The sequence below is a fragment of the Panthera onca genome, chromosome B4 (assembly GCF_046562875.1).
Source record: "Panthera onca isolate mPanOnc1 chromosome B4, mPanOnc1 haplotype 2, whole genome shotgun sequence".
Classification (NCBI taxonomy): Eukaryota; Metazoa; Chordata; class Mammalia; order Carnivora; family Felidae; genus Panthera; species Panthera onca.
The window spans coordinates 124620584-124637751 of NC_138345.1; the positions used below are offsets into that span (position 1 = coordinate 124620584).

The window sequence follows — 17168 nt, forward strand, 5'->3', positions numbered from 1 at the left end:
ATAAAATATCGACTGGACAGGCATGAAACAATCAGCCATGAAACACTGCCTGTTGAGCATCTTCAGCAGTGCTGCTTGGAAGGTCAGTGTGCACAGGAACGCGGGTCTTGGCCCACTCTGTGGGCTGAGAGCCTCTTAGATCAGAAAATCCCTTGCTCCTCCTCTTGGAGTTAGTAGCTGAGGCTTTAGGGTCGATTTGCTCAAGCTACTTTGGCATCTGCCTAGGGATAGCATCATGTGCACTGGGATTTGCAGATTCACAGAATCATCCTAACAGCAGCACCTAACACTGACAGCATTTAATCTGTGACAGATGCCACGCTGAGTGGATTCCATGCATTACCTCATTTAATTCTGACAACCCTATAAGGTAGGTTCTGATTATTAACTCAAATTTACAGATGAATAAACTGAGGAACGGAAAGGTTAAGACACTTGCCCAGGGTCACACAGCTAGTTAGCAGCAGGGCTGGGATGTGAACCCAGGTCTGTCCCATTCTAAAATCAACGCTCTTAAACACCACTCTCTAAGATCCCAAGTCCTGCTAAGAGCTGAGGCCTATGCTTTAGCCTAGAGTTGACAAACTTCCTATAAAGGGCCAGATAGACATGATTTTTGGCTTGTGAGATATGGTCTCTGCTGTGACTACTCAACTCTGCTGTTGTAATCCTAACACAGCCATAAACAAGACATAAATGAATGAGTGTGGCTACCCTCAGTTAAGCAGTTATTTACAGGGGTGCCTGGGTGGCTCAGTGGGTTAAGCCTCCAACTTCGGCTCAGGTCATGATCCCATAGTTCATGAATTCAAGCCCCACGTCAGGCTCTGTGCTGACAGCTCAGAGCCTGGAGCCTGCTTCAGATTCTGTGCCTCCCTCTCTCTCTGCCCCTTCCCCACTCACACTCTGTTTCTCTCTCTAAAAAAGACACATTAAAAAAAAATTTAAACAGTTATTTACAGAAACAGGAGGCCAGCCCAAGGGTGTAAATTGCTGATGCTGCTTTAGATGGTAAACGTCTCCAAAGACCCACCCTTCAGGAGACTCTCCATTAAGCTACAGTATTTCCAATTCAAGGAACATCTTCTACTCCTTCAAGTCATTCTTTTCTTTATTTTAACTAAGTCTAAAATATTACTCCCCCATACCTGTATCCTTTAGACACTGGTCAACAGACATGATAACTACCCTCCATGCCTTCCAAACAAGCAGGAACCACGGACTACTTGAATTCCTCTCTCTACAGCTCGGTGGCAAATGCTCCAAGTGTAGTGGGAAAACCTGCCTGAATGCTGCCAGTGTCAGACTGCCCAGGCTGGCAGGGAGCGCCCGTGGGCCACCCACACAGCAGGAAGACGGGGCACAACGCACAGCACTCAGCCGCTGCTTTCTGGAACTCCCGTGTACAACTGAGCTCTGCCGAGCCTCTCCTAGAAATACCTTACGAAAATGCCGTGTATTTTCAGATGTGTGTGGATGCAGGCTGCAAGAGTCTGTTCTGCCAGTACGATCTCACTGGGAACAAAGCACAGGTGCAAAATGGGCTGTCACCTGCCCTGAAAAGAAGTGAACTTCTGTACAGAGCACATCCCATGAAAAATCTTTTGAACTAGACCAACTTTAACCTTACTCACACTTAATCTATCGTACGCAAAGGTTTTATGAAATGCTTTGTCAACATCGGCCAATTAATCCACACCCTGTAAGGTAAACCCACACCATTATCTCTGCAGAAGGCTTGCAAAACTGGAGCTTGGGTGCAGAGTAAATATTAGTAATGACGATAATAGAGGCAGCTGCTAACATTCAGTCTTTCCTGGGTCCTTGAGAGGGCTGTTGAACGTTTTTCAAACAGTATCACATTTAATCCTTATAATGCACCTGGGAGGTAAGAACTATTATCATTATTGTTTTACAAATGAGGAGACAGAGGCTCAAAAAGGGGGATTACTTTCTAAAATCACAACTAGTAATGGCAAGGCAAAGATTCCACTCAGGTCTGGCAGACCTGCAATCTAGAGCCCAAGTTTTTAACGCTATGCTATTTCCAAGCCCTGTCGGGCCTTTGGATAGGAACATTAATCCCACACTTGACCAGCTGTGGTTCGGCAACAGAGGTGGCCTAGAATTTAGACTCTAAATGGAGTTCCACGAGTAAGATTTCTGTGACATTCTGGAACCGCTCTCTAGCTATTATCTATGGTATCTGATGCCCATGAGAATCCTTAAAAAAGCTAACCTGACAAACTGATGACTGACAGCATCTCCTATATTAAATAGGACTTCCATGGCTCCTGCCAAGGCAGAAAATAGCAGTGGTGAGCAAACCTGAAAGGAAAGGAAAACCAAGCTTTTAGCAAAGGAATGTTTATCTCATAGTGGCCCAGAGTGCTTACAGAACTGTAACTGTCATCCCAAGCCACCCAAAGGCCTCTGCTGGTGGCATAGCCACGGTGACTAGCAAGGGACAGGCTGGGAGCAGGGGCAGAGGAAATCCACTGGGGTCGAAGTCACAACGGAGGCACTTGCTTCAATCTCAGCAATGCTGCTGGCAAGCCGGTAGGGGGAAGTCTCTGTCACCATGGTGCTCACCACAAAGCCAGGGTCCAGGAGCCCTCGAGCTGGGCCGCACACAGAAGTAGTGAGAAGCGTGGGGAACAGAGGCAGGAAGCTGTGTTGGGGGGCAGGCTGTGAGGGGTGCCTGCTGAGGCTGTGGACATTAATCTGTAGAATCTGCTCTCTGGGATCTCACGGTCTAGAGGGTCAAGAAAACTTCACACTCGCTACAGCGTAAGCAATCTGACCAACAAGCGTATGGGGCATCCGGGCATGCTGCTGTGCTTTGGCCAGGAAGGGAGGAAAGGAAGAAAGGAAGGAAGGAAAGGTGCCAGAGACCTCGAACGTGAGGTCCTAAAGCCAGAAAGGCTATTTGTCAGGGCAAGGGTTTGATGGGGATTCCTGGCAGCAGGAACGGCAGAGCAAAGTCTCAAGACATGTAGAGGGTCTGGCATAATCTGGAAAAACCAAACATGAGCCTAGAAGAGTAGGCTGATACTCAGTTCATGAAGTATGAAGCGCTTTGCACATACCTTGCTGAGGAGTTTAATCTCCACCTTGCAGTTACAGGGAGCCACGGAAACATCTGAAGACAGGGAGGGAAGGGAGGTTTGGAAGTGATTCATTTAGCTGTAGGGTAGAGGTGGGACTGAAGGGGGGCAGACACCTCCCTACACGCAGGAAGATGGATCAGGAAAGAGCTGAGCACTCACTCCCATGGCACCAATAGGCAAATGTTTTTGCAATAAAGACCCAGAGACAAGGACTACAAACAGATTCTGAGATGGCCAGGCTTGCTGAAGTGATCTTAGCCCTGGAACCAAATAGAGACTAAACAGAGAAGGGTTCCAATGGGATTTTGGAGAACACCAAGACTTAAGGGTAGGCAGCAACAGGGTGCCAGGAAAGGAGAAAGACCTAGAAGGACGGTCAGAGAACTAGGAGGGGACCAGAGGGGGCCTTGTCACAGGAACCAAAGAAAGACTGCTTTAAGAGGGGTGTTGTTAAAGAATCAGGTGCTACCCAGGGCCTGAGGGTGGAGAGGGTATGATTAAGGCATTAAGCAGCCCCCACTGTAAGGTGAAGAGGGAGGCCAGACCCAGGTGGCTTGAAGAGTGAGTATCAAGCATCAAGTGACACAGGGAAGAAACCAAGTATAAACTGCTCCTTTAAGAAAGTCAGGATCAGAGGGCCAGGCTCCTATTTAACCCAAATAAGAGTCCCAGAGTAACGTGCCATCTCGAGTACTGTTATTATAAGACTTCAAAGATGATGAACACCCAGGGGCGCCTGGGTGGCTCAGCCGGTTAAGTGTCTGACTCTTGATTTCAGCTCAGGTCAGGATCTCTCAGTCATGGGATGGAGCCCCACACTGGGCTCTGTACTGAGCCGAGCGTGGTACTTGCTTGAGATCCACCCCCCAAACCCCCGCATGCTCTCTCACTCTCTCTCTCTCTCTCTCACAAATAAAAATAAAAAAAATAATAATAAAAAATAAATAAATAAATAAATAAATAAATAAATAAAAAAGATGATTAACACTCAGAGGCCTTCGTGCCAGGAACTGATCTTAACTTCACAGGTAAACTCTATTAACCCTCACAACAACTTGATGAGGCAGCCATTATTACGGCCTCTGTCAACTGATAAGGAAATTCAGGCAAATAAGGGACCTGCCCAACATCACACAGCAAGTGGCCAACACTGGAGCTCAGATCTGCTGAGTCCAAGGCCAAACACTTAACCCCTGTACCTAAGTGAATGACTCTCACCCAGAATCATCTTTGACCCCAATCAGAAAGCCTTCAAAGCCATCATGAGGGAAAGCTGTAGGCCCTCCATGCAAATCGAATGCAGGATTCCAGGTCTCCAAAGCTGTTTTCAGAGACCACTCAGGCTCTCTGCTCCCTTACACCTTAAGCTACATACATATTTTTTCCTCAGTCCCTGTCATATCCACATCAACTTGACTTTTTCAGGGCTACGCACTGACTAAAAACAATTATGCATAAAGACCAATCCAACAAGGAATTGGCTCCCACTTCTAACTTACAGGGGGCCCCCCTTTCCATGGGGGACACACTTCCAGACCCCCGGTGGATGCCTGAAATAGTGGCTAGCAATGAACTCTACATATGCCATGCTTTTTCCTACACGTACGTACTTACGATAAAGCTTTAATATATAAATTAGGCACAGTGAGAAATTAACAATACCTAATAGCAAAATGGAGAAATTACAATACAGCTGACCCTTGAAAAACATGGGTTTGAACTATGCAGGTCAACTTACATGAATTTTTTTCAATACATACAGAGCTGTAAATGTATTTTCTCCTCGTGATTTTCTTAACATCTTCTTTTCTCTAGATTATTTTATCGTAAGCATACAATATCCGATACATACAACATACAAAATATGTGTCAGTTGACTCTTTATGTTATTGAAAGGCTTCTGGTCAACAGAAGGCTGTTAGTAGTTAAATCTGGGAGGAGTCAAAAGTTACATGAGGATTTTCAACGGTGTGGGGGTCAGCGCCCCCGCCCCTGCATTGTTTAAGGGTCAACTGTATACTGTAATAAAAGCTACGTGAATGTGGTCTCTCTCTCTCGCTCTCAAAATACCTCGTGCTGTACTCACCCTCCTTGTGGCGGTGTGAGATGATAAGATGCCTACGAGGGGAGATGAAGTGAGGCGAACGAGGTAGCACTAGGCTACCAGTGACCTTGTGGTGAAGTGTCGGGAGGAGGAGCGCTTGCTTCCAGACTGCCGATGACCGCAGGTAAACTGTTCAGAAAGCGAGCCCGCAGCTGAAGGGGGACCACCGTGCTACAAAGCGGTTCGGCTGTTCTAGAGTGGGGGTTATTCTACGATGACAGGAACAACCTCTGAACGCTCCTACTTCCGTAGCCTCTGCCGCCACTTCCGGAGACCGGTACGTCCAAAGAGTCCAGTGCAGTGGTTCAGAGTGAGAGTGCGGGTTTTGGAGTCAAAGACCCGAGTGCAAATTCCAGTTGTGTCCCTGTGACATTAGGCAAGCCACATAACCTGATCTGCAAACACATGCTAGAGTAGCTCCTTTCTTGTGAAAGCTAAATGAGACTCTACAAAGGAAATGCTTAGCCTGGTGTGTGGTATGTTTATGTGCCCAACAAATGGAGACTACTATTTATTTCTATTACTAAAATACGCAGCTCTGACCCTACCTGCCTTCCAAATCCATCCCCATCCCTATTACAAGCTCACACTCCTGGAAGTCCACTCCTCTCATTTTGTTTCCCAGTAGGTACGTTAGGTTGCTTAACTTGATATCTCTATACTCTGGACCCGTGAACAACGGAGGGGTTAGAGGGACCGACCCTACACCATGCAGCCCAAAATCTTTTAATTCCCCCAAAACTTAATAGCCTACTATTTTGTTTTGTATTTTTGTGGGGGGAGGCAAAGAGAGAGGGAGGGAGAATCCCAAGCAGGGTCCGTATAGTCAGTGCAGAGTCCAACTCGGGGCTCGATCTCACGAACCGTGGGATCCTGACCTGAGCTGAAATCAAGAGTCAAACAACGACTGAGCCACCCTGGCACCCCAGAGACTTAAAAATTTTTAACCTCTCCAAGAAAGAGACAAAATTATGGCAGATCTACTTGATTGTATATGTTATTCTGTATACCAAATGTATTAAATGCAAAATTTGAGATTGACCGAGTACGTGTACATGAGCATGTATTCAGACATTATGGAGATTTTCAAGGTAGTTAGCCAACAGTTTGCAGGACAGCACATGTTTTTAAGTAACCCATCTCTGCTGTGTTAGTGCTGCTCCCTTCACTCAAATGACTCACAATGAGGTCCTTAGTTCTCACAATGTGCAAAGGCACATCTGACAGTTAAGAGACCAGATGTGACTTCAGGGACTGGCATAAACTGCTGAGAACAGCTCAGAGACCACGGCTTCATTCTACTGCTTAAGTCAAAATTCAACATTTCCCCCAAAGCAGCTACAATCAGCAAAACTGTTCCCATAACTTTCCTCTAGTTATTCTCACTCTTCCTCTTTCTAAAACTGAGGTCCAAGGGCATTCCTCCTAGCAGAATACAGAAATTTACCAACTGGTCTGATTCAAAGTATCTCTCATAAACATTTATCTTTTATCAGCTGCATAAATCTGGTTTTTTTAAATATAATAAAAAAGCATCTTACTAAGTGCCTGTGTTGTTAAAAAGATTATAAAACCCTATTAATTTAATCCGCCATGTCTAGGTATAAAATATGTAAGGAATAATGTTAAATAAACAAAACACAACTCGGGGAAAAAGTTAAATGAAAACAGATAGGTCATTACTATACACACACACATCATCCACATGTGTATACACACACACACACACACACACACACACACACACACACACTGATCAAAGGGTCAGAAAAGTTCTTTTTTTTTAATTAAAAAGAAACAAAACAAAACACCTAAGAGTTCAAATAGACCTGGAAACCAACTGACGCTGACCCAAACGATCTGGATGCTGACGGCCGCTGCTAGGCTCTGTCGCTGAGTTTGGCACCACTGACCGGCCGTTCCCGCGAGCCTCTGCTGCAGGAAATGCCGAGGCAGGAGGAACGGTTTCTGGCCAGTAGAGGACCCGTGTGCTGATCATGTGGTGTGAATGAAAAGCCAGTGTACAGACTCTTGGAATGTACGACCCACTTAATTTTGGCAAAATGTAGTTTTCTGGCTCAAAAGAAAAAACACGTAAAGAAAGCATTTGGACATCTCCAAGTAAATGACTGACAGACGTGGAAAGGCAGAACAGAGACTCTTGAAGTGACAGAGACACAGTCCCTAAGTCTTCGGGATCCTGAACCTTTACAAGAGGTAAATCATTTAATGACGATATTCAAATTACTGAACAGCAAGTTCAGGTGTTAAGTCCAGTTAAAAAAAAAAATCCTATTTTTGGGGGTGCCTGGGTGGCTCAGTCGGTTAAGCGTCCGACTTTAGCTCAGGTCATGATCTCACAGTTCACAAGTTCGAGCCCCGCATCGGGCTCTGTGCTGACAGCTCAGAGCCTGGAGCCTGCTTTGGATTCTGTGTCTCCCTCTCTCTGCTCCTCCCTCGCTCATGCTCACTCTCTCTCTCTCTCTCAGAAATAAACTTAAAAAAAAAAAAAAATCCTATTTTCTTAAATTTTGACTATGTAGAGAAAAACATAAAAACATACAATATAAATAAGTAGGGTTTAAAAAAATCAAAATAATATGTCCCCAGTTTCTGAATGTCTCAGCCAAATAAGTAAAATCACACAAAAGCACATGATTTGTTTGGGTTTTATAATTAGTTCCAATTAAGTTGCACTTGTATAATACAGTCTAGTTTGCAACTCTGTATCTCCAGCCTGAACTCTAGATCTGAACTTTCAACAAGCTCTTTCTCCACTTTGGACATCCCAAATCAGCCTTTCAAGAAAGAATTATGACCGGCATCCCTGTCATTCCTGACACACACACACACACACCCCTTCCATCTCTTCCTCTGTGCTCCCAACCATCCACCCTATTGTTCAAGTCAAAGACCTAGACATCATTCCTGACTCATCCTTTACACATCTGACCCCTTCACATCCAATCAATCACCAACCCGCCTCCTAAACACCTCTGAATTTCATCCACTTCTTTCCACCTCTACTGCCACTTTCTAGTTCAGGCCACCCCACGCTCAGTGGCTGAGAGTTTGGGCTCTGGCTTCAGGCGGACTTGCTCTGCCACGTATGAACAGGGTGCACTTGGTCATGGTCCTGGTCGTTGGAATCCTTCAGTCTCCTGAACTATAAAATGAGGACAATGACAACAGTGCCCATCTCACAGAGTTGCTGGGGAATTTAAACGAAATATCCATGTAAAAGTCCTGAAATGTTCAGTCAATGTCAACGACCACCATCATCCTCTCTTTGGGTGCTGAGCACAATTCCTCAGGGTTAGGTGACCTCCTTTCCTAGTGGTGCAAACACTCTTAGATAATTGTTTTCTCTGTCCTCCACCCCAAATGTAAGCAACTTGATGGCAAGCACTAATAAAACAATGACAATAACAAATCATCATATATGAATGTTAAGAGCTATATAATAATAATAACTGACTATACACTATTATTAATGTATACATATTATATACTGAATGTGGCATTTCTTTAGAGGTCATTAGTGAGAAAAAGAAACATTAACACACACAGATTTAAGTCGGCAAGGAATCAATACTCAAAAGCATCGGCTGCCATATTTTGATGTGTGACACTCAACATTTTAAGCAATTCGCAAGTCTTCCCTGAGAAAGTAACATACATGGACACTTCTTGATCTTGAAAAGATTCACTTTTGCTACTCAGCAATTTATTTTGCGTTGTTTTGCAAGTCAGAGAGATCTGTTCCCCAAAACAAAGAAGCCGCCCAACAGTTTCACAAGTGTGACTCAAGTCTTTTCAGAGGAAGCACTTGAAAAGAGCCTCTCTAGCCGCCTGCACTGACATCTAAGACTCCCATTTAGGAGAAAGACAAAGAGCATGTCTCAGAATACTGACCTCCCGCATTCACAAGTAGGAAGAGGAGATTCAAATGTTTCCCTGTGGGGCTGAATTAAAAAAAAAAAACAACAAACAAAAAACAAAACTAAAACCAGTGACATGGTCCTTCTCTACTGGTTTTACTAGTCACGGGAAAATTACCCTCTTTCTTAAGCAATGAAAACAGATCGTCCTCGGTTTTTGAAAGTGAACGGAAGCAATTCTGATTTTATTTCCAAATTTTAAATGGTGTTTTTCTGACTCAAATTCCTCAACCTCCTGAGAGAAGTTCAAGAGGAGGGCAGAGGGCTCCTACTCCCCCCGCCCAGGTGAGGGCGCAGCTGTGGATACCTGGGCTCCGTAGACGCGCTGCATTGCCTGGAGCAGCTGGTTGGTATAATCCGTGAGGGTGGCAGCATCTTCTTCAAAAACACTCAGTAAAGAGCGAGTCTACAAGAAAAGAAGAAATGAAGTCGACTTGATTTCTAAGTAGAAAAGTTACAGAGGAGGTAGAAAACACACACCTCTGAAACGTGGACAGAGAAGGGGCCTATTCTCTGGCTTCATTCTTTTACTGATGATAGTAGGAAGAGTTGATTTCTGGAGCTTTCATTTAGAACTGCTTTTCTAGGGGCGCTTGGGTGGGCTCAGTTGGTTAAGCCTCTGACTTCAGCTCAGGTCATGATCTCGAGGTTCGCAGGCTCAAGCCCCTGGGCTGACAGCTCAGAGCCTGGAGCCTGCTTCAGGTTCTGTGTCCCCTCTCTCTCTCTGCTCTTCCCCCTCTCATGCTCTCTCAAAAATAAATAAGTGTTTAAAAAAAAAAAAGGCATTAGAACTGCTTTTCTAATCCTTCAGACTGCAACGCAGGGACAAACAATAGAATTCGAGTGTCGAGGCCAAAGAAGGAAAGCCAATTTTTAAAGAGTTAAGACTCCAGCACTATTACTGTTTCAACTTAGCCCCTACCCAAGCATCAGGAGAGTCTATGCAATTAAATAAAAAAAATTAAAAAAAAAAAAAAAAAAAAAAAGAGGTAAAAAGGCAGCTTCTCCTTTCCAGCCCATAAACTGAACACGACGTCAGGCCTGCGTGTTTACCTGGGGTGTGGACGCCCAGCAGTATACCACCCCAACAGCCAGCCATCTGTCTGGTTTTCTGCAGTCTTGGGCATCTTGCAGGAGTGTGTCATTCTTTCCTCTTCAGACACTATGGTCAATTTTCATGTCTTTTGTCGTCTTTTATTCAACCAATTTAAAAGTCATAGCCAGGACATTTCCAGATCTACCCTGGGTCCACTAGCAGATCTGGGCACAACACCGAGACAGCAACTTAACAAGAACGTGAACTCAGTTCCCTTTACGAAGACTAAACCACTCAGTGCCCTGGAGCAGCTGAACAATGTCACCAGATGAAAGGTACTTCCTACCGTTCTTATGCACAGAGCCCGACACATGGCGAACTCTGAAGAAGTATTTACATATTGATGGCATCTAAAGAAGTATCAAGGTGTCACATAAGTGACTATATCTACTCAGGGGACTTTACTTACTGTGTCCAGCGCAGTGGGAATTTAAACTATTATGCCAGGGATAATGGAATCTCTGAGAATAACCCATGAGGCACAGAACGAACAGTGAGTTACAGAAATGCTTTTAATAAGATGGTATCAAAGCACGTTACAAAGAATATCCTCTTATGGCTCATCATTTCCCTGCAAAATGAATTTCAATTCCTTCTTTTTCTCAGCTCAGGTAAGAGAGCAATAACCGGCCTCCAAGCGCCCTCAATTATCTGGGCGTTTGGGTGGTTCAGTCTGCCCTTGATCTTGTTCCACAAACTCTGGTACACTTCACAGTAACACACACTTGTCCTGGCTTTGCCTGAGGCCTTTAAGGCTAAAAATACCTGCTCTGAGACCAGTATACTCTCTTTACTATCAGTCCTTTTTAACAGAGGGACCAGAGGCAACGAATAAGGAAGATGTCGGATAGGTTTTTAAAAAGCTCTCAATGACAGCAAAATATCAGAGTTCCTACAGTGCGTAATTCGCGTGCTAAAGCAGAGTCCATCAAACTTTTTAAAATGAAAAACGACGGTGCGCAACACATTTTACCAATGTTCGTCATTAGTACGCATACGCGCTGATTTCTATTCTATTCCATTTGTAAACAAAAATCATGATTGTGACTCACTGTATCTCATAATTGACTCATGGATGTCAACCAGTAGGTGAAAAACACTGGGTTAGAACTCTTCATTCTGTCTTCTTAAAATATACTTTTTTTCAGGGGCGCCTGGGTGGCTCAGTCAGTTAAGCATCCAACTCTTGGTTTCAGCTCAGGTCATGATCTCAAGGTTGGTGAGTTCAAGCCCCACATCAGGCTCCACGCTGACAGCACAGAGCCTGCTTGAGATTCTCTCTTTCTCTCTCTCTCTCTCCCCCTCCCCTGCTCATGCTCTCGCTCTCAAAATAAATAAATAAAACTTAAAATTAAATAAATATAATTTTTATTTTGGAAAATAAAAAAAGACTGCATTCATTCATTGATGCATGCGTCTCTGCCTTCATCTAATATCTGACAAAACATTGTGCTGGGAACTGGGATTCAAAGGTGATCAGAATCGACTCTATGTTCTCCAGGAGCTTATAGCCTGCTGCACCTCTCAAAGGACCTGGGAGCACCTTGGGGGACCATGTCAGTGCTGAGTCCAAATTCAAGCTCTGACACTAATTTGCAGGGTTACTGAGATCATGAATATACATAAAGTGCCTACTACTGTGTGACCTAGAGTTACAGCAGATGACGCTGATTATGACGATAATGAGCGCTGATTACTTACTAAAGATAATAGAGGCTTTACACGTAGGATTTCATTTTGTCAACTGAGAGCAGAGTTTGCTGAAGATACCGAGAGCAGCTACAGACAAAGCCTCTGGGAGACTCGGAAAGGGAAGGAGCACGGGTCTGTGTATGATTTCACTTTAACACCACAGCAATGGTTATCTATAAATGTTATCTAAGAGTGAAGGACCTTGTCATCTTTTTGTAGTCATGGTGTCAATGCTGTAGGAACTCACCCATGTCTATTATGATCCTGGTATCTTTCTTCGCTGTACCTACCATGTCTAGGATATTGAGAAGAATGATACAACTGGATTGAGGATATTTAATTTTTTAAAATACTATAAATATCCATTTAGTCAAGTCCTACTCCTTGTTTTCAAAACTCTCAGGAATAAAATTGAGTGGAAAATGATAGGTAAGATGAAAAGAGAAGGCTTGTGTTAATGTCCTCCACAAAGAGAACAGGAAAAAAAACGAAAACTCCTTTACTCTGTACCTCCTAGGTGTGAGACACTGTGGTGGGCATTAAATATTTGTTATTTCACTGAATCCTTCCAACAACTTTAGGAGACAGATACCATGGATACGTAACCCCTTTCACAGACAATAAAACTAAGGCTCATCAAGGTTAAGAAACTTGCTCAACCTCCCGTGGTGGGGAAGCAGCAGGGCTGGGATGTAAATCCAGGTTTGTCTGGACCGATGGCCATGCTTCCTCCACCGCAGGAGGCTGTACCTGTCACCCAGCAGGCTGAGCTTTACCAGTGGGCATGCTCTGTGGTCCACAGCCCAAGTCCTTCCTGCCTGGAGCTGGCTTCCCTTTGGTCATCCTACTGCCACGCTCTCACCTATAATAACTGCTAAATACTTGTATCAGAAGAGTTTTGTTTTGTTTCCTTACACTCTGGACATGTTTACCATGACCCCCATTAGCACTGGCAAGAAAAATCCAGTCTTTCTAATTTAACTAGGTCATGGTCACAGCTGAAAAATACACCCAGCTATCTTAGGCACTGTTTTGATATCCACATTATCAGCTCCATATCTGCTTAAATTTATATTTGGAACAACAGGAATGTTCTTAGTCATAAGGAATGAGACCAAGCACCAGGCACAGGTACATCAGACATCAAAGACTCTACTTAAAAGTCTGAAAGACGATGGTGCGTGTCACTTATAAAGATAACAGCAATCATTTATGGCGTGACTATGACAAGCAGGCATAAATAACTTTAGCACGTTATTTATTCTTCATAAGAAGCCCATTAAGTAATTACTTTTATTCTAATTTTACACATCTCAAAACACAAGCTCAGAGAGGTTGAGTAACCTGCATAACGTAACAGAGGCAGAATCAGGATTTCAATCCCATCCTTTCTCTACTATGCACTCTTAAGAGTATGTCCAGCCAGAAAAACCAAACCAGACACTCCAAGGATACAGCCTCAGCTCCACATCACCCCTCCATCTTAAAGAAACTGGCTGTTCCCTAATAAAAGAGTCCCAGACATGGTTTACTCTCCAGAGTAGTATCTGATTATATAACGGCACAGCCTTAATAACTCTGATTGTAAAATACATGCACTGTTCTTCACAAAGAAGACATAACCACAGGCTGTTCTGAGGCATCTTGCTTGAGGAAAGAAAAGCCTGGCTTGGTCAAGGACCGCCGTTCCCAGTTGGGCCACTCAGTGCATAAGCTCAGAACTAAGTCTTTTTCTCTGGGCTTCAGTTATGCCAAGGGCAAAGGAAACAAACAAAAATCAAGAAAACAGCGAGCAATAGTGCCTTTGTCTGCACCTTATCTCAAAAGCGCGCTATCACACAAAAGACAGTAAGCCCCTGGGGGCTGCAGCTGCCCGCATCAGTCCTTATCTGTCTCCCGGAACAGACTGTGCACCAGTGGTGGGCAGGCATTCTCACCATGTCACTATATTCCCGGCATCTAGCAGAGCCTGGCAAGGAGCCGAGGCTTGTAATCGGCCATGGAGACAAGTATGTTAGTCCCTAAAACACTGTGCATCTCACATATCAGATGTAACTAGAAATAACGTGTGTGTGCACAGACGGGGTCTTACAATACACCCCGCAGAACTAAAAAGGAGGAAATGAATAGATGTGTCTAAGGGAGGTCAACTGCTATTCAGCTCTTCTTGGGTCACTGAGTTCAAATACAAAAGCTTTTGTGTTCACTAATCAATCCTGCGCAGGCTGCTGCGGCAACCCTCATAACTACTCTTCAGAAAACTAGAACAAACAAACGATAGATGGTTTCTCAGGACCTTTTCCTTTCAGCGGAAAAACATTTTAGGTCACCGATGACCGAAAATCCAGGTGCCAGGTAGCTGGGTCAACTTGAACAATATACTCAGACTCCCTGGTTCCAATCCTGGCTCGGCCACTGCAGTGTGTATAATCTGGGGCAAGTTATTTAACTTCTCTGCTCCTTGGTACTTTTAATAGGAAGCCTACTACTTCAAAAGACTGTCGGGAACATGAAGGTGAATTAATACAGGTGAAGGATTTAGAATGGTGCCTGGCACACAAAATGCATGCGTGATATAGGGATTTGTTACTGTTTTTACTCTGCACACATAAAACGAAGGACTCTGATTAGCTTCTCTCCAGTTCCAAATCTATGAGTCTCCTTGGAAGAAAGGCCGCTTTAGGCACATGCCCCCTGTAAGACTGCTAAATAAATATATTCTGATGAGTATCAAAGACCTTCTTGAAAGTTAGCTTCCACTGAACAACCTCGTGAAGAACCCCAGCAGGGTTACACCCAACTCCCAAAGGCAGTAGCAACTTCCCCACGTGAAGAGGAACATCACATAGGAAGGGCAATGCCACACAACCTCCTCTTTCACATAACAAGCTCAAAGTTATAAACCTTGCACTATGATAGAATTTTAAGCTTCGAAAGCCCCTTAGAGGTCATCTGCTCCAGGTCCCTCATTCTGCAGATGAGAAAACGGACTCAGTCACAGGATGGAGATGGCTGACATGCCCCAGTCACATGACGAGTCAGTGGGAGAGCAAGAATCAGGACCCAGGTTTCCTGACTTGCTTGCCTCACTGCTGAGCAAACCCTGTAAATGACTCAGAAATTGTGCCTGTTCACTTATTCGAGAGGCAAAAATGCAGCATGTGACTTACCAGCAACATGGAGAGTCAGTTAGTACAACCTCTCTGACCTGGCTCAGCCCATCACCATGATCAGTTAGGAAAGCAAGAGATCTTTGCACTGTTTCTCCAACTACAAAGCAAATGGAAATCCTAAATTCTACCTTATTATCTTCACATCTCACACCATGTGTGAGGATGCACAAAATGACTTCTCCAAAGAGCTTTGGTCCCATTAAAATGCCACCAGTCTGAAGCCTTCAAAGAGCCCTTTGAAAAGTCAATCAGACCAGCGGATGCCAATTAAAAAAAAAAAAAGTCACAGCTTGATCAAGTTTCTCACTTGCCTACCTAAAGACCAAAAAAAAAAAAAAAAAGGGGGGGGGTAGGGCAGAAGAAAACTAAGCACGCAGCCCTTTTACTACTTATTCTGAACTGGCAAGATGCAGAGTGGGTGTAGCTAAGTCCATCAAAAGGTCATTGAACCAGGAGTTCAATCCGCTAAGAAAAAGGAAAGGAACCGAAAAGAGAAGGAAAACAGGTTAATATCATAAGAATTTTTCAAGAGTTGAGACACCTGGGCATAAAGAGACTTCTTTAAACAACTCAGAACCAGGAGAGCGGATATGAAACTGGGGAAATGCTAATGGAGAACAAAAGTTCCCTGAAGAGAAGCCCATTGGATTATAAACTAATGTCATTCTGCACTCCTCTGCCATATTTACGCAGCCCCTTTCATCTGCACAACTCAAAGGACTTAACTTCCATCTCGAGCGTGCTAATGAAGTTCCCCCGTGCCACAAATAGGGCAGGTGCTGTCATTTTCTCTTGACAAATGGGAAAACTGCCGAAGGGTACCGCTGAGAAAGAGATCTAGGCTCTCTGCCTCCCATCTTGGCCCTAAATCCACCAGGACCTATCCCATCAGTGGTAGTAGCGGGGATAATAATAACTAAGATTGACTACTTCTTTTCTACCAGACGTTACCCGCTAACAACCTGACAGGCTTTCCCTTACTTAATTCTGACAACTCTACCAGGCGGATACAATTATTACCCCTGGGTTACAGATGACAAAACTGCAGCACAAAAAGGTTAAATTATCTGCCCGAGGCGCTCAGCGAAGCGGGGGAGCCGGAGTTTAGGCCGGGCAGCGTCAGTTTCAGCTGACTTTGGGAAGGGGTCGCGCCACAAAGACTCCGGCCGTGGGGTGCCCCCCCCGGGTTCTCCAGCCCCGCCTGAGGGGTGCCCCCTCCCGGCCGGCCGGCCCACCCCGCGTGCTCCAGGCCTTCATCCCGGGGCTTGAGGGGCCTCCCCGGCCTCCGGCCCCCGGGCGAGGTGACCGGAGCGGCGGGAGGTACCTGGGGGCTGTCCTGCAACGCCTCCTCCAGCAGGAGCTTGTCCACCGCGGGCATGGTGGCGCGGAGCCGGACCGGAGGGCGCAGGGCGGGAGGCGCGGCCGCCGAGGGTGCTCGAGACTGAAGCGACAAGGCTGACGCTCCGTGCCCGCCGCGGCCCCGCGCGCGCCCACGCCTGGCCACAGGACGCCACCCCCGCAGCCTCCCGCCCACCCGCCGGCCCTCCTCCCAGCCCAACCCTCGGCGGGGCTGAATCAACAGGAAGTGTGGCGAGCGCATGGGTGAGCCACCGGAAGTGTGGCTGCCCCGCTTCCGCCGCACCGCACCTCACGGGAAGCCGCAGAGCCTCGCGCGGGTCCGGCTGCTCAGTGCTGGCCGCGGGTGTTAAGGTCTGCGGTTAGGGAGCCGGATGCTTAACGCTGGTCCGTGTCGTTAGCGCCCCAAACCACACCTCGAGAGCGGAACGATAGGGTTTTATCTACTTGTGGTTGCCCAGAAGACTTTTGAATCGAAGGAGATAGGAGCGAACAGATTTTTGCCGCGGCGACTCTCGCCGCTTTTTTACTGGAGGGAAAAAGCTTACGCTTGCCACGCCACTTTTTTCTAGATAAATCCCGTTGGCCCCGTAGCAGCTCTGAGCGCAGAGTCGCCTAATTCTTGAGAAGAAAATGGATAACGGAATCATCTGTGTTTTTCAGAAGTAGCCATTTGTCATTTTGGAAAATTTCATA

At 45.4% G+C, this 17168-nt stretch overlaps 1 protein-coding gene across 3 annotated transcripts in view; it reads right to left on the bottom strand.

Moving 5' to 3' along the window:
- The window catches only part of APPL2 (adaptor protein, phosphotyrosine interacting with PH domain and leucine zipper 2), a 53868-nt gene extending 37191 nt beyond the window's left edge, over positions 1-16677 (bottom strand). For 2 of the 3 annotated variants that reach the window (XM_078449528.2, XM_078449526.2), the window contains exons 1-2: positions 16441-16677; positions 9463-9561 (exon numbers count right to left, since the gene is read on the bottom strand). In XM_078449528.2, the coding sequence (XP_078305654.2) occupies positions 9463-9561; positions 16441-16494 (153 nt within the window). In that variant the 5' untranslated portion in view covers positions 16495-16677. The remainder of the gene's footprint in view (positions 1-9462; positions 9562-16440) is intronic. The other variant, XM_078449527.2, reaches the window with a different exon arrangement.
- Positions 16678-17168: the final 491 nt, after the last annotated feature.